We start from the raw sequence: 26,494 nt of genomic DNA, 5'->3' as shown, positions 1-26,494 counted from the left end.
CTTCTTAGAAGGAGAGTCCTGTGCAATCCACGCTGAACCGGAAGAACCCGTATCCCCATACGTGTGTCTTTGATAAGATAACGTGGTACGCGAAAACTGCTGTACCGTCCAGACACCAGGGAAGCCCGCAGCAACCTCTGCCGTCCATGAGTACCCGTCTAGTTTCCATCTGGTACCCATGGGGTTGCTGTGAGTTACTCCTTCTCGGCGATAAACGAAAGAGTCCATATTAGTGCCAAGTGCCCAAATGTGCCCCTCTGGGGTAACAGCTATGGCCCGCTTGTAGTACCAAGGTTGCTTGACCCACTGCCCGTAGCTGGCTTCACCATTCACCTCTCGGCTGAAGATTTCGTTGTCAGTGTTCACAACCCAAATATGTCTTGGCCCTGTTGCGATCTGATTCAGTGTACCTAAATTTGGGCGACTATTCCTTCCAGCAGTAAACCCGACTCCAAAACTCAACAGGCTAGCCAGCATCCAGCTGCGAAAAAAACCCAATAACGTTTGAGGAGGATGGTGAATGTTTTTTGTTTTCACTCAATACTTTATCAAAGTCTGGAGCTGGAAGACATTAGTGTTCTTAAACAGGTAAAACAAGTACAACGCATTACGTTCATTTTGCGCACGTGTGTGAAAACACGAACTATAAACAGCAAATAAATAACGAGTATAAAATGAACACTCCCGACCAACATCTCTTTTTAACCGATGAGAGGGTGCTATTAAGGCGGATAGCAACGTACTGTCCGTGAATAGTTCAATGCCGTGAAATATGTGGATGGTTAATAATAAAACAACTACATTAAATATGTTTACTTTATTTCTCTCAGTGTTGAAAATTATACTGCGTGAATCTATGAGCTGCCGTTGTCATGCGAAGTCGAATGGCCTCACACAATGAGTAGAAGCCGCTTGGCACGCGGCTATGAAACTTTCCCGAAGGGGAATTTCTTTTCTTTTGCCTTTAATCACCCTCCCCATGCCACCCCTTTGTCAGTTATTTCACTATTCTACGTGGTAGATAGCAGACGTTAACGATGAGCTCCCCCCCCCCTATTAGTGATATTTGGAAGTCCCTGAGCTTAATCTTCCAGCTTTGAACAGTGTTTGCAGGCAGGTGATTCCATTCCACCAGGGTTCTGAGTGGAAATATGTTGACACCTGCTCACAATACCATTGCTTACACAGAGGAGAACCCTGTTTTGTGCCTTTAGATAGAGAGCGTTTCAGATGAATCCAGCCCCAGGGTACCTTGAAGGGAGAAGCATGCGTACCTACATGTTGTTATTACGTGCCAGGTGCGTGTAATACATTTTCTGCAGAAGTATCAATTGAGACGTGACTTGTCTTTCGCTCAGACTACAACTTCCACAAGCTTCCCATCGGCAATCCTTGTGATACTCTGAAAGGGTTGTCGTTGACCGCTGTAACAGTACAGCTTCCGTGACCCAGAAGATGTCGTCACTCAACGCGAAGTGACAGTTTTTACCATTATTGTCACTGGACGCCATCTTCATAGGAAAATGACGGATACGTATCCAACGCCATCAGGTACAAGTTCACCAAAGTTCTGTGATTGCGCGCGTGTTGATCAAACTGTCTACAAAAAAGCTGCTGATATGCGTCACGAAAACTGGATGATGCACGTGACAGTCTGTCAAAAGTACTGTCATTTAAGAGATACCAATAAAAGCGGGGACTTAAATGTAATGAGACAACGACCACGAAAGGATTTCGCTGAAAATCCCTCAATCTATTTTTCTTTAATTTTCAATTTATAATACCAAATTAAATTTTTCCCAAACTCCAATACCTGACACTCTTTAAAATTAATTAAAACATCATTGAATACAATATTTTCCGTTTGTACTGGAGCTAACAGAAAGTTTTACACTGGGTCGGTTGTTTCGTCAACATAAATAGAACCGAATTACATAGGCAGTATCTGAGTCTTTTCGATCTCTCAAGATTATTACATTGAAGTGGATGCTTTTAAGATTCAAGTCTATTTGTTTCCATACGTTTTCCAAATAAGCCTTTAAAAATCCTTTCACCTCCATAGCTATCCAAACTTTTGTATGTTCTCAAAAAGGCAGGGTGAGCAATTAGATGGTGTTTAAAATTGGCCCAATAATTTCTCATCGCCATTTTTATTCGCTCTGTCGATTCTCTGTTGATACAGGTGGTACAAAATAGTCAATGGGACCCTGAATAATATGTAAAGCCCTGGTCTTAAAATACTTCAAACTTTTATATAAAGTGGACCAAAACGTCTAAGGATGTTTTAAGAGGTCCCAGAAACCAGTGAGCGAAGTTGTTTCATACTCATCACCGTACGTTCCTGATCGATAGTAAACATGATGTCCATCAGTGCCCCAAACTCCAATCTTTCCCGCCGAAATATCTATCAAGTCCAGCCGGTCATCGTCCTGGATCCATTCGGACATTGAGCCAGCTTTTCGGCTCACTTTGTGAATAAACCATATTGCCCACATGTTCCCTGCTGGAGATATGGCAATCCCTTTGATCATCTGGGAACTCGGTGGGTTTTCATGACTTTGCTCGTACAGCTGCCAGGAGCCGATGGCCCTGTCACCAAACACAGGCAGCCTGAAGATTTGACCCAATGTGTCAAGAAACCAAACCTCGTTTGGACCTACAATTATCTTGACAGTAAACTTCATTTTGGGACTAAAGGTGTATTCATACCACCAAGTACCATGATTACCTGAATCACCATACGAGCCTACTCGATAATACAGCCTCTGTCCAGACCAAAAGATCTGTACCGCCCAGAGACCGGATTTCCCCACGGCAAATTTATCCACTTCCAAGGACCCAACCGATTTCCAGCTTACACCCTCAGGTTGGTTATCAGTTATTCCTTCTCTAAGATACACATGCTTATAGTTAGAACCTAGCGCCCAAATGTAACCGTTAGGGCTGACAGAAATGGCCGTCTTGTTGGACCACTGTTTAACCCACTCTCCATGGCTGGTTGCACTGTTCAATTGTCGACTGAAGATTTCGTTGTTGGTGTTCACAACCCAAACATGCTTCGGTCCGGTTACGATTTGTTTCAGTTGATGCTTACACGTACACAATGCGGTATCACTCCCAGCAGAAAAACCAACAAGACAACCCAACAGGCCAACGAACACCAAGCTGCCAAAAATGGATGAAATATAAAGGCTATGGGAGAAGTACTTAATGGACAATTGTTTTCACTCAGTGCCTTATGAAATGCGGGGCTTGAATAATATGCAATACGCGTAATTAACACAGGAAAAAGTTTTTGAATTACCTATATGCATATACAAACGGAAAATCACGATTAACCTATGAACAAAAGGAACCAACAAAAACGCGAGTAAAACAAAACTTCCACATACCAAGTTGAAATAGCGTCCATATTGCTTGCAAATGTCCAGTCAGTTTCAATCAACAAGTCTGAAACTTGAATCAGATAAGAACCAAAATAGACCCTCTTGAAAATGAATTCATTTTTGCCCTACGTTTTACCTGCTTATATTACCTACGTACATGAACGTTAATATTCATGGACTTCAAGTGAAATAAAAGTACTTAGGGTAACCCAGATACAGTTTGTCTGAACAAAATTGAACATCGTTTGAATGGTCACCATTCTTTTCTCACAGGGCGTTTGTTCTTAAAAAGCATAATTACGTGGTTGTTTGCCTAGCAAAAGGAAAACTGAAGGATACTTACGCACGATGTCTGTAGCAGTGGAAGTCGACGTATCGGTGTGGGAAAGTAAACGTTAAGTAAAGTTTGCAGAATAACCGGAGTTGGCTGAGGAAGAGTGAGTCTACCACTTTGCGTACAACATTTCATAATGGCCAAAACTGTGAGTTACTCCGATCGAGGAGTAATCAATGACCGGCCAAATTATGTAAATGATATATTATGCCGATACAAGTGCACTGCACCCATCGACGTGTTTTAATTTTTTCTACATATTTAACGGCAACCACACACCATATGTCTATGGAGAATTAAATTTTATAAGTCGACGGTCATAAATGCAGCTCGTTGAAAATTCCTTCATCCGTTTAATTTTATTTTCACTGGTTACCAACTGTGGTTGTCCATGCTCTCGACTGACAGGGAACCACCTCAATTAATTCATTTGGACAATATCCAAAATAATAGGGGCCTATTGCCTTCACGAGGGCACTTCTAAGAGTAACCCCACGATATGCTGATTTATCTTTAGTGCCCCAGAAAACTGATTATGAATAATTTTTACACATCAAACCTACTGCTGTTTTAATACTAACCTATACAGAGGTGGACATTCTTTATTCAGAAAATCTATCATAATGAAGTTTCATGATGGGGGCGTGCCTGTGGGGGTTTCTGGCACAGCGTGTGCACCGAGAGTAGGACACAGCAAAACCACAAGAAGTACCCTCTCTGAAATCTGACCTTCATTCATCAGTTGATTCCGAGTGAAACGTAATTAAAACAAACCCCTGCTAAAAGAAAAAAAGAAGTAGGCCTACATGCATTGCATACTGTAAACAATCACACGCGATGATAGTAATTAACACAGTTATAAAAAAAAACAATTTGAACCGTTTACCCGACGGGCAGTAGGCCTACTTGGCTTAAAGAACCCTTGAGAGTTCGGCAAGAATGTACACAAAGGCCTACAGCACTGGGAAACTTAAAATGGCCTGCCGAAGCAATGAACATGTTGCAGGGATACTCCATGTACTTTAATACAGAAACAGTCCCAACTTAATCGTTGCAATGTCCCATACATATTGAGCTGTGCTTACAGCGCGCACTGCGACTGCGGCGGCGACTACACTATCTTGCTGCATACACAATACAAGCCAAACGTCATCAATGTGGAAATACTGTGGCGGCGCGCGTACATGTACATGTACTGCATGTTTATACGTACACAGTACACGTCACTTCAATGGTACATCTGCATGCATTTAATACTGCGGAAAGTCGAGAATGGTGACCGCAAAGAACACTCGTTTATACAAAAAATAAGACCAGACAAGTCTAGGCTATACAACTCACCATTCGCCAACTGTCCCACTTTCTCTTTTTCAGTGTTTCCCCGGCCAAAGGAAGAAGTCTTAAGCTAAAATGTGGACTTTTATGGCGTCTGCTCTCAGCCTTGTGGCTCAGCTACCGTGACCCAACGAAAGTTCTCGAAGAATTTGCGCCGCGCCCCGTCACAGTTTTCCAAAGTATCCGTTACCTGACCGATACCTCCTGGTTTTTAAGATGGTTTGCATCCCAAAAAATCAGTGACAAGGATTTAGTATTAATTGCCAAGTAACTAAATACCAACCTTATTCAAATTACTCGATTCAAATATGAAATTTAATCACCATTATCAAACAGTGATGGACTACTTTCTGTTTACGCGTAGTTTCACTGCTGCAATGGGACTAAGGTGGTTAGACTTATTTCCAGTCCATTTGGCGATTCCCCACAATAAAGTATCAACTGACGCAATTCAAGGACGGGACTACTACAAACGTTTCTCGGACCTTGAAATCAAGATGATCAGCCATCATTATTTTTCCGCGATCGATCCAAGGAGGACAGGTCAGGGGTAATTAAAGACCACATTTTGTGTAAAAGGGTGTAAAAAATTGATGATCTCTGGAACTATATCATATAAGCCCAAACAACTTCAACATTTATGATTTTACGTTGAAATTTAAAATCTACGCAAAATAAAAAATGTGCATCTGCATCACAAACAGCCCCAACTCCGCATAACAAATTTCTATAGCAAGGCATTTTAAAATTGACATCATCAATGTCCAACCTTTTCTTATTCTCCAAAGTGTCAGCTAATTCATACACTTTTAATTAACACGTGACGTGCGAGTTGAAACATGAGTAAAAGCACCGAAATGCGAGACAATACCGGAAATTATTGGCTCGTCAACTACCATGAAAGGACGATAGCGACGTGGAATGTTCGCGGCATGTTAAGTAATACACTAAATCAGGGAAAGTCTACTTTTTATCGACCGTCTTGTCCATTCATTTGCAATCTGTCGGTCCGTTGGGGCGAAGGTGCGTTCCAAAGCACTCTCCATCAACAATGTCATGACATAGGCCTCAACACTTAGATAAATCATTTCATTTTACAAGCGACAGAAATGAATGAAATGTGTGACCTAACGGACAATTATGAAAAACATAAACAACCAGGCAACATGTCCTATACACCTTGTAATCGCCCCATCTAAAAAATAATCACGAGAGGGCGCCATTCGAGAAGTTATCCTCACCGATGCATCCATGCTGGAACGCTATAATGTGTCAAATCGAATTCAACTGAAAAGCCACAGACCAGAGCTTTCATCTGCAGCCCACAGTGTTTGCTGTCGTGGACTTTAGACCATGCGTATACACCATGTCACATCCTCGTGCTCTGTCGTACACGAAACAACGGTGATAGGCTTACACGCATTTATTTTCATAAGCCGGGCTTCCTAACGATCTGCAGAAACTGATCTTTTCGTAGGAGTACTTCTACCAAGGTCGAAAAGCCAACGTTCCTACAGACAATTTGCTACGAAGCATAACTTTACTATGAAGCAAAAACGTTGTAGCTATGTAGGTTACTACCTTCCGAAGAGAAAAATATACAAGGTATGTCGAGTTGAACAGCCCCATTTTAATAGAAGGCTTGCGTGGAGCGCCCTGATACAGGACGTTTGTTATTTTATAGATTTAACAACAAATGCACAAAAGATTTACTCGAGCCTATCCTAGAGGAAGAAAGAAATGCCCTCTAACGTGACGTCATACGCAGGGGGTGTATATCGTTATCACATTGCAACCTTAAATAAAATTAGCCTCTTTGCTCCACTGTTAAATAATATTATAATTCTCTACGGTATGACTGTTGCCTTTGATACTCTCATCCGAGCTCAATATCATTTAATGATCCAGAGACATGTTGCCTGTCCTTGACACTGCTGACGGAAGTTGACAAAAACCACCGTCATCTACCCCGAAAGTTTCTGGTGGGATTTTTGTGCCGGTTTAATTTTAACAAATGCTGTCCATGCCCTAACCTCTCCAAACTATCTATACCTATAAGAAAAGATTTGTCAGTGGGAAAATAAGGTGTACATGTCGATTTAAAACAGTGTAAAATCGTTTTTGAATTGTTTTACAAGTGCATAAATTGAATAGTGAGTTTGTTGGTGCTGAATTTGTTCCTGTTATTAAGAATGTCATATATGTGGCCTTTTAAACATTCTTTTCCTTTGTTGTGATATCGAACTATCCATTTTAACTTTTTGTTCACCACAGAAAGTGTGCATGGGGATGATTCGATAGCCCATCCCAGTTCAAAAAGTGGGTGGGATATATGCTCCCATTCCCCGGGATTTACGCCCATGCTCCATAAGATTAATGCTGGTTAGTTTATATACAGCAGATGGACCTACGAAACCAATCACTTTCTGGTTCTGTGCACAAACATGGGTGCACAATCGTCAAACCTCTAAATCGAGGTTGAATAAAACATACGTGATTCCGAACAAGTACATAGCTTAATGTACTATAACTAACCTGTACTGAACGGTGCATTTTCATCAACTTTCCTCATGCAGGTTTTCCGATCCATCATCCGTCGAGCTGTTCGGCCCATCGTGGGTATCATTCTAGTCATAATCTTGTGCGGTTCCTACCTTGTCCTGCCCGGTCCCTGGGTGGGAAGTCTGTCGCAGTTCTTCAAGTCTAACCCCAGCCTTACTCCGGACGGCTTCTACGTTCGTGACCGGCGCGAATTCATCACGAGATACCGCCTAGATCCTTCCACGAACGGGTCCACAATCTTCCGGGAGTTTCTGCTTTATGGGGGCATCGATAATATGGAGGATTTCCCAGAACTGAGCGGCATTCTTAACCTGTTTGCCGCCGGGATACCAGGGTCCTATCGACACCGCGCTGCAGTGCTCTGCCCGGGTTTTAGGACGGTGATTGGAGTCACTGTGTCAACAGACGTTGAGGAATTCAAGACAAAAGATGCTGTGGTGTTTGGAATGATGCCTAAAATGCTTGCCGGGAATTTAGCAACTCTGGTGAATAAATTGCCACCTGTGGGTCAAACCTGGGTGTACTTCAGCACGGAATCTCCATTCAGGGCCCTAAGATGGGTTAAAGATTTAAGGTTAGCAAAGCTCAAATACCACAAGTTGATGACGTACAATGCCGACTCAGACATCCCTTTCTCATTCGGGAAAACCGTATCTAACGAGACGTCCGGTTCTTTGAGGAGAGTTTTGTCTAAGCAAAACTATGCAAAAGGAAAAAACAGACTGATTGCCTGGATGGCTAGCAATTGTGAAGAAATTTTCTGGCCGAGAAACGAGTTCGTGGAACGGATCAGAGAGTTGGTGAGGGTTGACACCTACGGTCGGTGTGGAGCAATCGACTGCTTGCCGCGCGGCTCCGAACAGTGCAAGAAACTGCTGGGACAGTACAAGTTCTACCTCGCTCTTGCAAACACAGAGTGTCGAGATTACATCACAGAAACGTTTTGGGACACATCCCTCCAGCATGGCATCTTGCCGGTCGTTGGTGGCGCACCAAGGCAGGATTTTGAACGAGTGGCCCCAAGGAATTCTTTCATCCACATCGGTGACTTTCCTTCGATCAAAGAACTTGTCGACTACCTCCTGTTACTGGATAGGAATGACGCTATGTACAATAAGTACTTCGAATGGAAACTGACGACACGCGTGGAAACTCATTTCCCGCCAAAGCCGGAACTATTTTGTAGCATTCTTCCGCATCAGACTGATGCGTCAAGTATAGTAGTTCCCAAAGTGAAAGAGCTGGGAAATTCCTCTTGGTTTAAAATGTGCAGACATAAAGTTGATATTTCCTCAGCGGTTCGCGTTCGAGCAAGAGTCATAGACAACAATTTTGACAATTGGACCCCCTGGAGACAACAGAAATAGATCTACATAATATATTGAGTTCCTTAGTATGCACGGATGGACAAAGAAGTCATTTTTAAAATATTAACATGAAAACTATATATTTATAGTTCATTGAATTATTTGCATTTTATACCAGACACAGCAGTATGTCTGTCCTAATTGTGGTTCTCAATCAAGAGGACAAGAAAGATTTGCATAGACGTGCAGATGTTCGAAGAGAGAAATAAGCAAAAACAGGCAATATTGGTTCGAAAAAAGAAGTTGGGTGTAATATTTCTTTTTATAATAAAAAGTGCCTCCCACCACGGAAAAAATACATTAAGCTTGAGGAATTGTATAAATCATCTTCAAAAGTTACGTGTCTAATGCATTCACCGAATAATTGTTCCTAACGCGACTATCTCGCGCCAAAAATAGGATGATTTTTTTTCACAAGTAAAAGGTCCCACTGATTCGTCTTTCTGATCTGCACAAACACCATCCAAAAACAACTGGACACCTGGTAGAAATTTTTGTGCGACGAATTCGAAGGTATTGGTGTTGTGTCCTACACGGAGTAAAATACCGCGACAGCTTTGTGAATGTTTGTACAAATTACCAAACCTCGATCCCATCGTCGACCAGCTGGCCATCAGCTTCAGGTACCAAGGGACCGAGCGGTAGCGGGTACATGGGATCGAAGACGAGCTCGTAGTTAAGGTTGTGTAGGTCAAAGGTCGGGCGAAATTCCTCCATTACTAACGCCTCTTCCTGGCCAAAACCTATCGTCGTGATGACTACCCGGAGATAGGTCAGGCTAGGTCGAAGACCTTTCTTGATGTACGTCTCGTCCACGAAGTCGAAGACGTCGCGCAGAACCGGCCAAGAAATGCGTCCGTGGATCTGAAGGTTTTCCACCTTTTTGCAATTCTGGACGAGGTTGTGCAATCCGCGACCGTAGGGGTGGTAGACAGGGCCGACGTCTACCACGATCTTGCGTATGGAGTGTTGAAAATGTCGAGAGAGGTAGCGAAGGGTCCTATCCGGATGGAAGCCTCCGTCGTTGTGACCAAAGACGCGCAGGCTAGTCAGCGGCATACCGGGTGTCAAGATGCGATAGACGGCGACCATCCTCACGATGCCGCTCATGGACAGGGTGACGTGGGTCCCAGGCAAAGCTTCGCTGAAATCGACCCACGCCTCTCGGTCAATGCTGTGCTCGTGACTGTCATGACGATGAGTGGTGATGTTCAGAACTTGTAGTGCCGAACTGCAAGCAGTGGCCAGTCGAGACAGCAGCTCCGCCGACATGCAGCTGTAGTTAATGGTCACATCAACCAGCTCGGTGAAACGACCCATGATTCTGGCAAAACTTGAGTCAGCATGAACTCCAGCCCCTTGCTGGAAAGTGTCATCAATATACAGTACCTTGAGAGTGGAGGATGAATTTTCAGTCACCGAGGACAACAAAGCAATACCTTCGTCCAATCGCAACAGATCTTCACTCAGATCTAGAGTCTCAAGCATGGTCTGTCGTCGAAGGAACCGGTTCAAGGATCGCATGATACCTTTCCTGGCATGGTGGGTGTCTGGCGACTGGAAGTTCCGGTGGAACTGCATCGAGGTGACATGTAGATCCAAAAGTTGAACGGGTCCGCTACGATAGAGCTCTGCCAGTAAGGCAGTGAAGAACTTCTGCATGCGACGTGGATAGCGATGCGATCGGAACCCGAACGAACAGTACACTCTCTTAAGGTGTCGCCCCACGCTCTTAGCATAGGCAAGGTTATGACAATCTCTCCAGTTGCCATGAAGTCGGAACTCCTTGGTTCGCCACAAGTGTGGCGATTTCATGATGGCGCGGTTCCAGTTGCTGCAGACCATCGCCATGTAGCCACGTTGCCAAGGCAGCAAATATGAAGCTATCACAGTCGTGGTGACATCGGGTAGCAGACTCCAGTCGACATGCTCTCGATGAGTGACTCCACTTTCTGTACTTGGGCCTGCCTCGTTTTCCACGTCGACCAAGTGGTCCTGACCCGTTTCTGACATGCTTGCTACTAGCTCTGAATGAGCTCTTGAAGAAAGCTCCCCTGTCGTCGAAATAAAATCAAACCGGACAAATAATGGCACCACTTCACATTGTGCGACAAACCCAACACCCACAATTTTAATATACTCAACTTTGAAGTCAAAATGTTGTGGCTAAACTAATACACCGTGGTCGTGGCAACAACACTGAAGTAACAGGTATGCACACGTTCAACGTGTTGCGTTTTGAATAAAAGTGCGTGGTGATGTAGCATAATTGCCTTTGTGAAATCACAATAAACGCCCAGAAACGATAACAAACACAACACAAATAAGGTGAGACTATCGAAGTGAATACGTCACGCGCACGATTAGTGTGTAAAAGACATTAGCGCAAGAACCAGCGCGTGAACCAACGCGCGCGTATTCCATTCGTTTGCACTGCACTTTTTGGTTCACAGTGACGTCACACTTCGGTACTCTACAGCGTAAGCCTCTATTTGGAAACCAGCTTCCCGTCATTTCAATTCCTAGATAAAAAAAAAACACGAAAAAGGGAGATATGAGACCACTTCTATTGGCGTGGGCGTGAATTTGCTTCAACCAATGGAGGATGATTATGACGAAACTTATTATTTCTATTTTTTTATAATGTTCTGACCATTAGAAAATTTAAAAGGTTTCTTTGGGGAGGTTTTAATGCACACACATTATGCATGCTGATATTAATTGCGTCCGTTCCTGACAGTTTCTGCAGTTACATTAACAAGCACATTCACCTCATAAGCATCCTCAAAATTCTAACACCTGAAGTATTTATAGTTTCTTCGTCACTACAAGCGATGCGCTCTGAGTTTGACAGATCTTAGCTGTCCATTTTTCCAACAAATATCCCAATTTCTGCTTAAGAAAATTGCAAAGTATCTGAACATGAAAACTGGGTTATTCATGTCTACCCTCATAGAGCAGTCTGTCCGTTGGGCTGCGGGAGCAAATGCCAGGAATGGGTCACCAACACCTAGAAAGGTAAGACGAAATGTCACTGTTCTCAGTGGTCTTACAATGTAGTTAGTTTTCAATTTTTTTTTTACATCCTTCTACTTATATATTTCGTAAATAAACAACTTTCATGAAAGTTGTAAATAAACAACTTTCATGCATTTTCAAGATGTATTACTAGTGCAGTTAAGACATCTGCACTAGTAAGCAGGAGGTCGTGGGTAAGCTTGTGAGGTTTTTTTCGCAAGCTCTCGGACAAGCACTGAGCATGCAGTGCTTATTAATATATACGTTGGGTAAGGGCAAAACCTGTTATATATATAACTTTCATGCAATGCTTTCTACGTTGGTACTTCGCGTGTTGGCCGTTCTCTGTTCAGCCCCCTCCAGGGAGTTAGCGGCTGGCTCCACGACCCCTGTTGCCCTCAGACACAGTGCCTTCCTCACGCCGTTTCGGAACTGCTCATTCTTGAGCGTGTAGATGAAGGGGTTGATACAGGAGTTACAGAGTGCTAGGATGACAGACAGGTGGAAGGGGAGACTAGCAAAGCTGACTGGAACGCCCAGATTGTATGCCAGGAACAAGACTTGGTTGGGGAGCCAGCAGGCCGCGTAGGTCACCACCACCACCAACAGCATGCGGCTGAGATCTTGGGCCACCTGCAGCTGCCAAGCCTGCTTCTTACAAGCACCGCCTCTGCAGGCTGAAAATGACCGGAACAAATGACACATGTGATTTCCAGGTATGCAAGGTGAGGTTAAATTAATTAAGCAACAGAAGTCAGTTTATGGCAGCATCAAGTAGGAAATGCCTTTTGTGAATTGTAAGGCTCTGACAAGATCCGCGGAGGACCCGACGTTTCTGACAATATGCTCTGTCTGACGTCAGGAGATTGTCGTCAGAAAGATTTCCTATAGGACGCTGTCGCAAAGTTTCTTCTGGATGACAGTGAAATTACGTCTGACAGTGGAATGAGTGTTTATTGTCAATAGTAACTTCTCTTGCAGAGAATAACATGATCGCCTTTCGGGAAGCCATTTGTTGATGATTCTAAGCTCTAAACGTTGGTCAGAATAGGATGGGATGGGGGTCATGTGACCTGACAATTGCTGACAATGTTACAGATAGTTGAACCAAATGAAGTGCAAAACTTCATTGGTCAAATCTAAGTATAAATGCGTTTCATTCGGACATTTCTAAGCTGAATTTGGAGTGTTGAATATGGATTAAGAATTATTTATCACTGACCTTTTCCTTCAAGCGATGATGCTTGTTTCTTCAGAGATTTGATCATCTTCCAGTGAGCTACCAACATGGTTGTGATCGGAATGAAGTACACGACAGCAAAGATGTACACCCCGATGACCGCGCTGACAGCCGAGCTGGGCCAAGACACGAAGATGCAACCTTTCCCGCTTACGTAGTCGTAGTTGTAGAAGAAAAACCAGTTGGACACCGCCCCCACCAGCCAGCAAGATACCATCATGGGGACGATACGGGAGGTGGTGTACAGGGCCTTGTACTTGAGCGGATAGACCACCGCAAAGAAGCGCTCCATCGTCACACAGACCATACTGTACACCGAAGCGAAGATGGTCACCCAGAGTGGATACTTAGAGAGGAATAGACGGCAGACCAACTCCCCACCCAACCCCTCGGGGATGTGAGGCACCACGGACAGCATGTGGAACGGGATGACCCAGATAGAGGTGATCAGGTCCGTAGCAGCCAGGTGGATGATGAAGTAGCTAGTGCAATTGCGCAGCGAGGGCACCTTGATTAAGGCAAAGATGACGATGAAATTACCGGCGATGCCCAGACAAGCGATGATGGTGTAGGTGATGCGCACGGGGATGCTGTTCTCAATCCCGCCCACTCCCCACCCCTGGGTTTCATCTCCACCACTAACCCCGGCACCACCTCCACTACCGTCTTTTTCACTGTGCCTATGACCATCTAATGCGGTGACTAGAGTTTCTGTTAGCCACGAATCTGTCATAGGCCTATACGTTTCAGTTGTCATATTTCTCAGTCGTGTATGACTGTTCTAGCAAAAGAGTCGGTTACAGTCAGTTTTTTAAAGAGGGCCGACTCTTTATCTCGAATACTTTACACAAAGTTGTTTTCAAAATGTGGCTCGGCCTACTTCAAGAAAACAAAGTCAGCAATTCTGTTTGTGGGAAAAATCTGCTTTAAAGGAGGATATTGTGTACATTTGGAGGAAATTTGATACCAAGCTTTGTTGGATGGCCTCCCTTGAACACTGATGGACGGACCTCTCAATTCTGTTGTTCAAAGCACGGCGGAGGGCAAGACACCCGAGCATCGTCTTCGATTATCGGCCTGCATTGTCTGATACAGAACCTTGTCATGCATAAGGTTATTTATGTCTTCTGAACACGACGCCTGTGACACCTCTACCGTGGAATTCTCCCCTCAGATTACACGCAACCTATGAAAAGAAAGTTATTGTAAAGATGAATACTTGTAAGGTGCAGTGGATTTTATTTACTTTTATTCTTTGATGACAATAAACCACATTTTGTCAACAAAGCCCCTGAAATGATAATAACAACTTGTTTCAAAATGATCCACGCAGAGATTTGTTTTATTACAGTCTTAAAGGTAAATTCAAAGCCAGACCACGAGTAAGAACATACTTGATTGATTTGAAACTGGACTGCATGCGAGAATGAGATTCAGTACGGGCAAGAGTCTATAAACTATAACGAAGGTATTATTTCGATTGGCAAGTACAGCGCAAGTGCAAAATCTGATCAGCTATTTATTCTACACAGCAACGCTGCTTTGAGCAGGCCGATCGCTGATATCGTCCACGACGCATTAGGCCCAACACCAGGCGTACTATTCACGCCATCTTGTGTTACAGCTCAGGCATTACAAACAGAGATGAAATTTGATAAACAAGAGACGTTTCATCACTGCTATGCTGTGGATAATGCATACCAATACAACTGATCGTTCACATAACAACATCAGGAGCCGCTATCCCAGTGATATCTATAGGAACCGAACACAATTGTAATCCGACGGGGGAAATTGACGACATATCAAGTACGCGGTGTGCATTTTTGACAAAAAAGCGTTTGACAAAACTAGCCAAAAATGCGTAATTTCAACAGCGAATCGACAGTCAACTCTGTCGAATTGGATTAGGAAATCGTCAGGTTTATTTACTTTATTCAGCAAAAGTGTTTTTGGACATTGTTCGTAACCCTCGCGGTCCGATGCCGCAGCAATGTCAGAAACTTGTCCAGACAAGTTTGACTTCAAGCGACAACCCTCAAAACAATTTTATTAGATCCGTAAAGTGCGTCAGGTGAGGGTTGAATTCCATGGAGGGTGGGGTGGAAACGAAATGCCCCAATTTTAAGAGAATCCTACAAAAATGATTTATCAGAATCTGGTTCGAAGGTGGAAGAAAGAGACAATAAATCGTCAAGGTGACAAAATTTGAGCACATTCAATCACATCGAGGGAGTGGCAAAAACTTTCCGTCCCCTGCCCCCACACCAAAATTAGGCCTACTAGAAATTCCCCCCAAAATCGTGTCTTTGGGAAGCCAACTTCCACTTTTTATAATACTTTTAATATGTAAGGCAAAAACCAACCACCAAATGATACCGGTGCACCCGTTAAAGAAAACGACAAACCGGCTCATAATCAATAAGCAACACACCTTCAATTAATTACGGAAAGCAAAAGCTTTGCGACTGCTAACGTCATTCTTTTTTCTTCCCAATACGCCAAGTTTGTTTAATCTTTTTAAAGACACTCACTGATAAATGGTAAATGGTGCATGTAGAATCCTCCTTGAGAGTTCAGCAACTCGGACGTATTTTTCCAATCGGGCACATTACTCTGGAGCTCAGAGGTAACGTTACTTCTCTCATCAAGACAACATCGACCGTGTCGCTGCAAAACTCTTCACCGGGGAATGAACCGATCTCACCACCTTTTATATACGGCCACTCAGCCCCAAATGAGTGGACCGCATCTACATTTATCAAGAAGTGCTCACTGGTCGTTGTTATGGAAACAGACGATTCCATTACGAGATAAAAGACGGCAGCGATTGAAGTGGTCCCCTTAATACGACAGCGCACGACGGTCTTCTTGAGAAAGGGTGGTCTGATTTTATCTGAAGGTTGATCGGGATCTTAAGCCATATCAGACACCCTTCCATTTATTCAAGAAAAAGCTATCAAAACGCAATGCTTTTAAAATCGCTAAAATTGTAATTCCCAATGGTGCTCGACGAAGATCGACCGCCGAGCACACTTTCAGCCGCATACAGCGCTGGTGTAATTTTGTGGTGACTATCGGCTTAGCAGCCGTTTATTTGGTGAAATATCGGCTTGGCAGCTGTTTATTTTATGTATTTTGTACGATTACATAAAACTGGTCACAGAAAACGTAAATGCACAACTCAGAAAGTACATTCATAACTTGGCTGTCAAAACGTCATGCAACCCACACTGATTTTTTAAGTGGACCTCAAACAATTTTGTTACGCACATAAATCTCCCAAGCAACATTAAGCAAATGACACACCCACCCACACACGCACGCACGTGATCAATAAATACGAATTCCATTCATCTTTCTTTAAAATCTGTTTCACTTGCAATATTCCCATACCAAGGATTTGAAATTATACACAACTTCTTATTTGATTTCATAAAATGATAAAAAAACTTCTCAAATGGAAAACTTGACTTTCAGTCCATTAGAAAATCAGATATATATTTGGCATATCTTAATATTTACATTTACAAGATATAACGGTCTTTAAACAATGTAAATATATAAACGACAAAGGCCCTCTGTTGATCATATCGCCGAAAGTCTGGCAAAATGCTTAACACAAAAACTCAATATAGTTCTTTCTTGGAAGATTTCTGGAGAACATTCCTAAGGAGAAAAACTGCAATTTAAGCAATAAGTAATACAAACATTAACCATTCTGAGTATATTGTTACCCTAAGGAAACAAGATCTCAAGTAAAACTTACACCATGCTAGTCTGGTTCCCTGCCCAAAGATTCCCTGACGGCCCTTGATAAACAATCTTAGGTCCGGCATCACCCACGGATATAAATAGATATGACGCAAGGGTCAGAGGTCACAAGTTGAAAGCCCAGATGTTTTTAATTTCATCCCCATACGTGGTGGGTTCAAATTCAGCTGAGCGTTCCGTAATGAGGTGCATTTGAAAAAATCTCAGAAAATTCAAAATCATGCAAACGCATTTTCGAAATTCTTTCAGTTGATCAATACTTGTACAGCAACATTCTTCCACGCACACACCCATCAACAAGTAAGTTGTTTGTAACTTTGTTATATGCCAATGCATGATTGCTGATGGTTTACGTTCAACAAGCCCACCTACCCGACTGGGAATAACCAAACATCAACCGCACCATCCCAACATACAGAATGTAGACAGGACGACTTTGGAATATTTTGGCTATTTCTGGAAAACTGGAGGAATTCCTCCAGTCCTGGTCACGTGACATTGGGTGATACTGAACACTTGATTCGTCGGGTAGTCAGAATCATCGGGTCTGGTGTCCAGACTAACACCATGCCTGAAACTCCCTGAAATAAGACAACAGAGGGCACCCTTAGAAAACAAAATGGACGGCTTACGTGAAGGCACACATGTACTCGAATATATACAAACCAGATTCTATCAGGACGGAATCAAAATTGGAATCACAGCATAACATCAAATGACACTTCAAATAATATATAGCAAAATATACAATGAATTTTTTTCCAGGGCAAAACTCTGAAAGGGAATTAAGTTAAAATAGCAAAGGCTGTTCGGGGGTCTGCGTGGACGGAATGAAATCAAATTTAAGTTGTTTACATCAGTGTAGACAAATAAACAGCCGGTTCGGGATGTCAATTCTTTTCCAACTCAATAATGTCCAAGTCTCCAAGCAACTCACCGTCAGAGACATGTGTTAATGATGATGTCAATTGTTTTCCAACTCAATAATGTCCAGGTCTCCAAGCAACTCACCGTCAGAGACGTGTGTTAATGAAATCAGTTTATGCCACTGGCCAGAGTTATCACAACTGTCCACGGTCAAGCAGCCTCGAATTACAGCGAGTTATCAATCCCTTCTTAAAGCCCCTGTTCAAATACCACCACTGGCAATTCTTTCCTCTGCAATGAAATGAAACAACTAGTTCTTGTCTGCTAACCGAGTTATTTCTTTCATAGCTCTTCAATCAAATCCAGAGTGCCTCATTTCCCCAACAACGCACCACATTTAAATTGGGTCAAACTGTGGGGACTGCTTTTGCTTTTAGTGCAGTTCAAACATTGGGAATGAATGATGGCCGATGGGTTTTTCTCCTCTTCTTGAGAGGAAAAGTTGTCAGTGGGTCACGAAGTATTGCTTTCCTTGTGTTCCGCATCTCTTCAACGTCACTGCTAGTCTTGGTTCAAGCAGTTGATGGCTTATTTCAAATTAGCAAATGGTAACTCAATCCATAGAAGCACAATAACGAAACCCATCACCAACTTTGATGTCCCTTTGACAAAAGCTCCCTTCTGTGGCCATGTAAAAACATAGAAGCATCCCGAAAATAAGACTAGCTCTGTTTGTCAACACAAATAAACGTAATACTGGAAATTTTTACTAGTACCCAAAGTTAGAACTAAGCCTGAATTCATGGGAATAAAAGCCACAGCAATTATTTAAAAGTGCCACAAATGCAACACGGAAGTCCTATAAAACAAATGATTCTTATGAGTGTTTTGCCTAATATACCAGACCATTCTGATGATGGCAAACCCGTCGATTCCACCTACAGCTGGCTGCTGAGGGAGTTCTTCCCGTCCCATCTGGATCTAGTCGGTGTTGAGCACCAGGCAGACACCTTGTAAGACCCAGTGAGAGATGTGCTCCGTCGTGCTCAGATCAGCCTCAAAGACCAGCCCAACGCCCATGGCATTCCGACGCTGGGATGTGGTGTAAACAGGGGTGCGGAAAGTATTCTGCCAAACGCAAAGAACATGACAAAGAAATTCTAGAAAAGCACATTATTAAACAGGCATGCAGCTTGGACTTTGACAAAAAAGATGAGGAAGCTTCAATCTTTACAAGACTTTGTACAGTGTTTTTCAATTATTTGATGGCACGAGGAGCATAAAGTGGAAAACCAGGAAATCAGCTGATCCAAAGAAGTTAGAAGCCTGATTAAAAGCTCTAAACTTGGGTTGGATATGACCCCCTCCCATTTGAACTCTGGCTCCACCCACCCGTTGCTTACACCTATTCTCTTGGCTACCATGAGCAGATTATAGTGAGATAAATTTGGAACCGATACACCGCCTCTGATATGCATCCTGACTCCACCCCCCCCCAATTACTCCAATCCTTTGCCCATCATTATCAATTGGGCATTGAGACCTACTTGGCCCGCTGACACCCTGATTCGTTCCTCACCTGTAATTTGAGGCGATGGGCTTCGATGGGGATGACTTTGAGGATGGGCAGTTCCTCGATCAGCACCTTGGGCTTGGGACGAGATAGACAGGCATCCTCTCTAGACCAGGAGGCACCCTCCAGGTACAGACCGGTCACAAAACAACCTGCCGCAACCAGACACACACATGATGACAAAATGCTAGAGAGAATTTTCAACTATGCATTCTCATCAAAACAATACTCCAAAATTGTCCACCATGCAGGAAACCAATGCTATAACCCCTGTGTATCATCTGAATAAGAGATCTATTCCTCTATCCTCTGAATTTCTCCCATATCTCCTAGCTGATTTCAGAAGTATCTAGAAAGATTAAGAATAAGCATGAATACATAAATGCGAGTACTATCCAGCATTGATTCAAAAGTACCTTTTATATTTGCATTCCCTTAAGCCAAGTACAATATAGGTTTGACTTCGTTGACATTTTCGAATCAAAGGCTGCAAACTAAACATCAGCTAACGTCAGCGGGGCAAAATGTCACGATGTTTGTCACTTATTTATTCATATATTTCATGTTTGAAAAGTATTCAAATAATCAAGTGTTTTCCAAGGATGAAAAAAAAGTTTAAACTGCCCTCGGGAGATGTGAGAATTGGGACCAGAGCTCAGCTATAAAGATCTCTCAAAAATTCTCAGGAAAGTTGGATTTTTCATTTTTTTTAGGCTTTTAGTGCCTTTGAGATTCATCCCAGTTCTAGCTGTGCGTTAATATGCAGACCACTTGTCTTTTGGCTCTTTCGTGAGTCGCCAGAAAGCTTTGTTTTTTTTCTATGGCAGTGATTTAATAGCTTTGTGAATTTCTTACATCAATATATTGCAGATCATTTTTCCCAACATGCCTGCGCTCAAGGAAAAATACAGCCTTCTGTTTCCTTGTCTCATTTAAAAAGAATTACGATCCGAAAGCTACTGAAAATTGGCAATCTTGCTGAGCTCAAAGCACAACAAACGAATCCGCTCATCATTCTCGAGGACAGACAAAGACTTGATGAGATCAATCGAAATGCAATCTGGGGGAATATTTCTAGGGGTGTTCCATTACAAGACAGTCCTCATTCAAGACAGCAAATCATGAACGAGGAGGACTTGCTAAGTTTCTCAACATATACAAAGTATGCAGTTCACTTTGTAACTACACTGGCCTCATATCTTCAGAGAGTCTATCCATCTTTCTATATTTGCCTCGCTTCCTCTTTATGCCTCTAATGAATGACAATTGATAGTTGTATAAAGAACCTAAGCCAGCCTGAAACTTGTCACGTTAGTCATGCTTCAAACCACATCACAATGCCTTAATTGACATCCTGATAAATCCAGCCACAAGGTCACTGAAGCGGAAGGCACATACGATTTCACGTTTTGAACAATTACTACTTTTCACAGGTATGAATGTCAAACATGAATGGCCCACTGATTTTCAACCCCCCCCCACCCAGAATTTTTTAATGATTCCACAGAAAGGTAGTCCTTATTAAATAATTTCTAGCAAAAGGTGGGGAGGTTGCTACAGCCGGTGGACTTGTGCAAATCAAATTACCCCCAGTCCAAAGTTTTGACAATATCTTGGGAGAAAAGGTGAGAAGCAGAAAATCTGGGAACAGGCTGTGACCCAAATTTTGAGCGTCAGCCAAGCGAGCACAAAAGGGCAGCAAGGACGACAATTTAATAAATGACTTCGGCACTAGCAATGCTGCTCTTTGCCCAAGCTTAACCTTTAATTACTACAGATTCCGAATGACTAACGGCAAGACTGAACAAATCTTGCACAGGTCACAGATACATTATTCTGCTCCATGCGTTTAATATCGTTCTGGACAAACAAGTCCTTCCGTGAAATTAAGCATAAAAACAGTGCCAGTTGCTAGACAGTGTGCATACGAATGACTTGTAAATGACACTGCGGTTTTGGCCCTTGCATAATGTCAAAGTAACAGACGGCTGAAGGCACTTTTTGCATTTTGAAAATATCAAATTATCTGCATTCTATAAACTATGTGATAATTGGTTAAATAGCATTTATTAATTAAAGATTAAGTCAATTAGAATGACGTGATGTGATTAAGCAAACTGAGTCGTTAGTTACATTTTCATTTGAAGAAACATCTCAGAATAAGAAGACCAAAATTACATCTTTTCATGTTTCAATTTCCACCGCTGTTGATCCAAAGATTATTTCAAGGTTGGGATTTTCATAAAAATGAAGTTGACATTGTATACCTTTGAAAGAATGAAATTGACTAAATTGGCCTGGGTCGACAACGACAAATCTTTCTTGATCACATCACATATATTGCAATGTGTGTGAAGAAAGAAAAACATGTTGGCATTCATAAGTGCTTCTAATGGAACAAACTCATGCTATCTTTTGTCAAATGAATAATATTATGCAGTCAAGTTGTGCTGATTTGCAGATGTGTACGGGGCCGACCATCCTGGGGTGACTTACCAGAGTGAGCACGTTCGCTGACCTCATCCGGGGTCATGTACTGAGTGACGGCAGTGTAGAGCGTGGACTTATCCAGCGGCCAGCCGTTCTTCCGACAAGTGGCCTGGACTAAGGCCGTCAGGTAAGACTCTGGAATGTGCAAGCCGCTCAGCCAGATGACTGGTGGTTCGCTCTCATTAACCTGTTGAGGTAGAAAAAATCTCTGCTCTTCTTTTTTTTCAAAATAGACCTTTCCCTTTATTGCCGACCATTTTTATGAGCAGCAAAGGTTCACAGGAAGCCCATCTTCGTTGGTATTTGTTGACAGGTTTTTGCCTCATTAATGCTAAAATGGGAGGTAGTTTCCTTTGGTAATTAGGAGCAGTGTTTGGCATTTGATATTTTGATACCTGTTTCAAATTTTTGTAAACAATGGGAAATTTATGGGGGTTTAACTGATGTCCTACAGCAATTTGAAAATAACTGGTAAGGAACAGGTTTAATAGTTGATGAACCAGAGACATAGTTGTTTTAAATTTGTGACCCAATCTAAGTTAATAGCACTTTCAATAGAATCTCTCATGATGTAATCTGATAGGAACCCTCAACATTTTTCGACCGCAAAACATCTATTTTCATTGGGATTCCAACAGGACCGATACATCAAAAAAAAGGACTCAATCTGCTCTTTCTAACGCAAAAATTACTGCAAATATACATTCTCGATACCATGAATCCAATCAGATTTTAAAACACAGGATGTTTGAAGCAGGAGATGAAATGAAGAAGTGGATTGAGGAAAACAAGGGGCATGGTCCATAGGGAGGGTAGGAGGTGGAATGGCATGGAGACAGATACTCACCCAGGTGGTGTACTGCGTGAAGCGTCTCTGGAAGTGGATCATCCAGTTCCCCAGGGACTTGAGGGTGTCGGGTGCAAGACGACGCCAAATGGAAGGGATCTGGCCGTTGAAGAGAGCCCTAGCGACGTCGTCCAGTTCACTGCTCATGCCTACCTCACCCTTCAGGGCCTGCAAGAAAGAACACAGTGAACTGGTTCAAAACTTCAAATGAGAGGGAAAGGAACTCGGAGATGACGAGGAGTGATTCTCAACGTGATACGCCCAACATTTCTAAGCCCACCAAACTCTACTTCAGCTTACAGGTTTGTGTTGATGTTGTAACGACATGCATGCCACTTTTACCTGTTACTGTGCTTCGAGGACAGAAGACACCCAGAGAGTCAGATTGATGTAAATTTGACAGAGAGAAGAAATATTTGAATGACAGCAGGAATCTCAGGCAGTATAAAAAGACAAGAAAGTCGTAACACTAAGTTGTGAAAGCTTGGAGGAGGTAAAATACTTGAGCTGTACTGTGCACGATTGCTATGAAACAGTACAATTGCAAATATTGCTACTAAGCAGAGCGCATTAGCCTCTGATGATGGACTGACGGTACTGTGAATTATTTCCTTTCTTTCATAATATGAGGAATGAGCTTGTTGATTTGTGATCATTTTCCAATGGAACTAACCCAAATAAACCACTCTCTTTTTATTTCCTAGTTTATGTTTGTGCATGCCAGGAACATGGCTTGTTACTCCCAACCGTTGCAACTTTTGTTGTTCACAGAAACTGTCCCAAATCCTCCATTTTTCGGCCAACTAACAGCACATTCCTGTTTCAATGCAATTTTTCTGAAGACATTAAGCCCCACATAAAGTGACAGTGGCTGGGCTCTTGTAATCCCAAAAATAATCCATAAACCTCTCCACACATTCTCAAGGGGCTCTGAAGTGCTAGGGACAAGTGACTTGCCGAAGTTTTACCGAACATTCTGGAAAGTCAAGCACTTGTGCTCTTTTTTTCCATCTTGTATCTTGAAAACCACTTCATGTTAAAAACGTCAGCGATGCAACTAACTGGAAGTGGAGACTGCAGTGAAAAACAAAATGCATTAGATTTCAAGAGCTTTTAAGGCCATCCCCTTACCTCGTCCAACAAAATCAGAAATTCAATAGATGTGACCTATTTGTTTTCAAGTGTACAGTGTACAGCCTTGTTTCATACTGTCTATGATATACAAGACTCAATGCAGGCAACCCGAGTTGAGGACAGATCCAGAAGGGGTACAAAAAGGGACTACAATGCCCCCCCCCCAAAATCCTGCCTCTCTTTTTGGGGAGAAAATAATGAGTGGGAGGCATTAATTGTCGTCCCTTTTCTTTCCCTACCTTCCAAAGCATGTGAAAAAACACCATGTTGCCTCAAACCCACAGAAGGCCATGAAAGGTTACCATGGTTACATAAGAGTTTCATAATTTTTGCCCTCATCCCCCCAAATCTCCCTCCCCCAAAAATTTGGTTCTTGATCCGCCCTTGCGACCAGTATTTGTATCTATCATCACAACCCAATTAGACACTTCACAATCAACAAATTCACAATTTTTTTTTATGTGAAATACACAGTAGTAAAGATTTCTTGTTTTCAACTTTGATGACCAAGGCATTTAGAAAATACAAAAATCTCCTGACCTTCTACAAATATATGCACTGCAAATGTGCTGGCAGCTTGCTCTGGGGCATAATCAAAGCAGGTGCCTTGCAATCTCAAAGGTATCTACCCTGCGTAAGGTTTCAACATCCCAGGTTGCAATTATCAATTTGGGCAACAAAACAGAATGAACCAAACTGTGTACAATCTTCGTGTATCTTCCATTCATGACCCTGTTTGAACAATTTCTGTGTTGTTTCTTCAATTTCTTGCCAGCAGTTGTGCTAATTTCTCAACCATACAAGAGCAGGATTTTGGTATTGTGTTGTTTAAACTGTAAGCAGTAAAAAGTCCTTCCAAAGGAATTTATAAATTTGGCCACAGTGCGGTGTCAAATCAACAGTGTTTTATCAGGATAATCCCAGGTAACTCAACTGATAAGTGTAAAAACCAGAGGAGGCAAAACATTTTTTTCCTGAAAACTAGAGTCCTCACCCCCCAAAAAAGGTGTTTGTAATCTGTTTGTGCTTTTCATTCCTAAAAATAGACCAAAAACAAAAAAGATAACCGCTTCTGTAAGTGAAGGGGGCGAGTTGTCACTCAAGAACTGAGAAATTTGGAATTTCCAAACTGCAGTTTGTTCAGCTAGTCTCTAGTTACTCCAAACAGCACATTAAATGAGAATACCAATTATGGAGCATAATTTCTCAAAATTCATACCTTCTGTGTCCAGGGGAAGATGTAAACTCTTTCTGTACGCCGTTTCAAGCCAAATTACGCCTGAATACACACAGCAATGTATTTTTTGATGCAATTATAATAATGATATGCAGAGAGCAAAATAGAACAAAAAAAAAATTTAGCCAACCTCTTCTTTCCAAGAGAATCTTTTGCAAGAGGGACAATCATTATCTCTGGATTGTCTTTCTTTTCCCCCACACAAGGAAGCAGGAATTCTTGGATCAATTTGGATGAAATCCCTTGACTGATCCTGTTCAAATACTCCGGGAGGATTACCTATTCCTGTCCTCCTTATCTCCAACTGGCTTTCAGAATATCCATGTGTTGGTGATTAGCCCCATGAGACTGAACGAGGGGGGCAGTTGACGAGGCTCTAGCAGTGAAATTTCTATTTAAGAAGCGATGTGATGACCAGGTAATTCATGAGCCGATCTGAAACACGTTAAGATGCTCTTCCATCCCACAATGCATGAGTGCAAATACAAATGCCACCCAAGGAGACAAAACAAAAACAAGAAACCCTCCCAGAGCTACGAATACAAAATTCTTTGAGGCAGACACTGTATGGTAACAAAGACTACTCGGGTTATCATGTGGAACCTAGGTAAGATCATTCCCGTAACACAATTTAATTTGCTGGGTGGTGACGGATACAAAGCAAGTGAAGTGTGTCTTCTACAAACTGAATCAATTTGGTTGGGTTGTAGTCCCTGTAGTGAGATTGGGTTACTGGGGATCTCCAGGTTGTCCTCGTTTGGAATCGATGCTTTGCAGGTTTGCACAGGTCAGGAAACCAACCATTCCCAAGACAGGTAATTTCATTTATAATATCAATCTGGACACTTGCTGGCTTTTCATGTTGGTTGTCGGGGGCATATACTGGTATCTGTTTGACAAAACTGACTAAAAAATAACATGGTCACAGCATGAAATACATTTCAGTGCAACAAGATTTGGCTACTGGGGAATCTTGACGTTGTCGTTCAGAATCAATGCTTTGCAAAGTTTGCCTGTCAGGGACCCATTCCCAAGACAGGTGACCTTATGCAGTATATTGATCTGCTCACAGTTTCAGTGTTGGTTTTTCCAGGCCAAATCTGTTTCATGACACGCAAACATTTTTCATCCTTGCAAGGTCTAAACTCACCCAAGCCTACGCCTGTTTCCAAACGTTTGATTTCTAAGCGGTTCACAGTCTCCAAGTTCTACACAGATGTCCCCTGTCCATGCCAACACTTGAGCCCCCGTGTTTGACCTTGTTCCAAAGTTATCCAGCCACTGAAGGGCACAATGTACAATCTTTCTCTTCCTATTTTCATTTTGGGTT

The 26,494-nt window shown here is 42.5% G+C and overlaps 5 protein-coding genes across 10 annotated transcripts in view; 1 reads left to right on the top strand and 4 right to left on the bottom strand.

Annotated features, from left to right (window-relative positions):
* Positions 1-1,732: 1,732 nt before the first annotated feature.
* Positions 1,733-6,373, bottom strand: LOC110976932 (uncharacterized). Of its 2 annotated transcripts, none has more exons than XM_022230648.2 (3): positions 3,730-6,373; positions 3,393-3,456; positions 1,733-3,165 (listed from the first exon to the last, which is right to left on the bottom strand). In XM_022230648.2, exons 2-3 carry the CDS (start codon positions 3,410-3,412, stop codon positions 2,274-2,276), a joined length of 912 nt encoding a protein of 303 aa, XP_022086340.2. In that variant the 5' UTR covers positions 3,413-3,456; positions 3,730-6,373; the 3' UTR covers positions 1,733-2,273. The 2 variants fall into 2 exon arrangements, with proteins under 2 accessions (XP_022086340.2, XP_022086339.2); XM_022230647.2 differs by having other exon boundaries at positions 5,062-6,373.
* A 154-nt stretch (positions 6,374-6,527) lies between these two features.
* On the top strand, positions 6,528-14,566 carry LOC110976930 (4-galactosyl-N-acetylglucosaminide 3-alpha-L-fucosyltransferase FUT5-like). 5 transcript variants are annotated; one of them, XM_087141409.1, is made up of 5 exons: positions 6,528-6,660; positions 7,632-11,195; positions 11,941-12,002; positions 12,356-12,727; positions 13,238-14,566. In XM_087141409.1, exons 1-2 carry the CDS (start codon positions 6,601-6,603, stop codon positions 8,982-8,984), a joined length of 1,413 nt encoding a protein of 470 aa, XP_086997535.1. In that variant the 5' UTR covers positions 6,528-6,600; the 3' UTR covers positions 8,985-11,195; positions 11,941-12,002; positions 12,356-12,727; positions 13,238-14,566. The 5 variants fall into 5 exon arrangements, with proteins under 5 accessions (XP_086997535.1, XP_086997538.1, XP_086997536.1 ...); XM_087141412.1 differs by having other exon boundaries at positions 11,941-12,718; positions 13,259-14,566; XM_087141410.1 differs by having other exon boundaries at positions 11,941-12,718.
* On the bottom strand, positions 8,982-10,997 carry fbxo39 (F-box protein 39). The gene has a single exon (XM_022230643.2). It carries the CDS (start codon positions 10,995-10,997, stop codon positions 9,561-9,563), a length of 1,437 nt encoding a protein of 478 aa, XP_022086335.1. The 3' UTR covers positions 8,982-9,560.
* LOC110976931 (allatostatin-A receptor-like) lies at positions 11,088-13,999 on the bottom strand. The gene is made up of 2 exons (XM_022230645.2): positions 13,225-13,999; positions 11,088-12,679 (listed from the first exon to the last, which is right to left on the bottom strand). Exons 1-2 carry the CDS (start codon positions 13,997-13,999, stop codon positions 12,303-12,305), a joined length of 1,152 nt encoding a protein of 383 aa, XP_022086337.2. The 3' UTR covers positions 11,088-12,302.
* A 2,150-nt stretch (positions 14,567-16,716) lies between the features above and the next one.
* The window catches only part of LOC110976928 (dynein axonemal heavy chain 10-like), a 65,820-nt gene continuing 56,042 nt past the window's right edge, over positions 16,717-26,494 (bottom strand). Inside the window, exons 68-71 of the mRNA XM_022230642.2 lie at positions 22,794-22,961; positions 21,953-22,133; positions 19,463-19,608; positions 16,717-19,011 (exon numbers count right to left, since the gene is read on the bottom strand). Of these exons, the coding sequence (XP_022086334.2) occupies positions 18,865-19,011; positions 19,463-19,608; positions 21,953-22,133; positions 22,794-22,961 (642 nt within the window). The 3' untranslated portion in view covers positions 16,717-18,864. The remainder of the gene's footprint in view (positions 19,012-19,462; positions 19,609-21,952; positions 22,134-22,793; positions 22,962-26,494) is intronic.

This window comes from Acanthaster planci, linkage group LG09 (genome assembly GCF_054643075.1).
Source record: "Acanthaster planci isolate LZ-2023a linkage group LG09, COTS_SCS, whole genome shotgun sequence".
Lineage (NCBI taxonomy): Eukaryota > Metazoa > Echinodermata > Asteroidea > Valvatida > Acanthasteridae > Acanthaster > Acanthaster planci.
The sequence above is the reverse complement of the archived record's forward strand: the minus strand, read 5'-3'. Positions and strand labels throughout refer to the sequence as shown.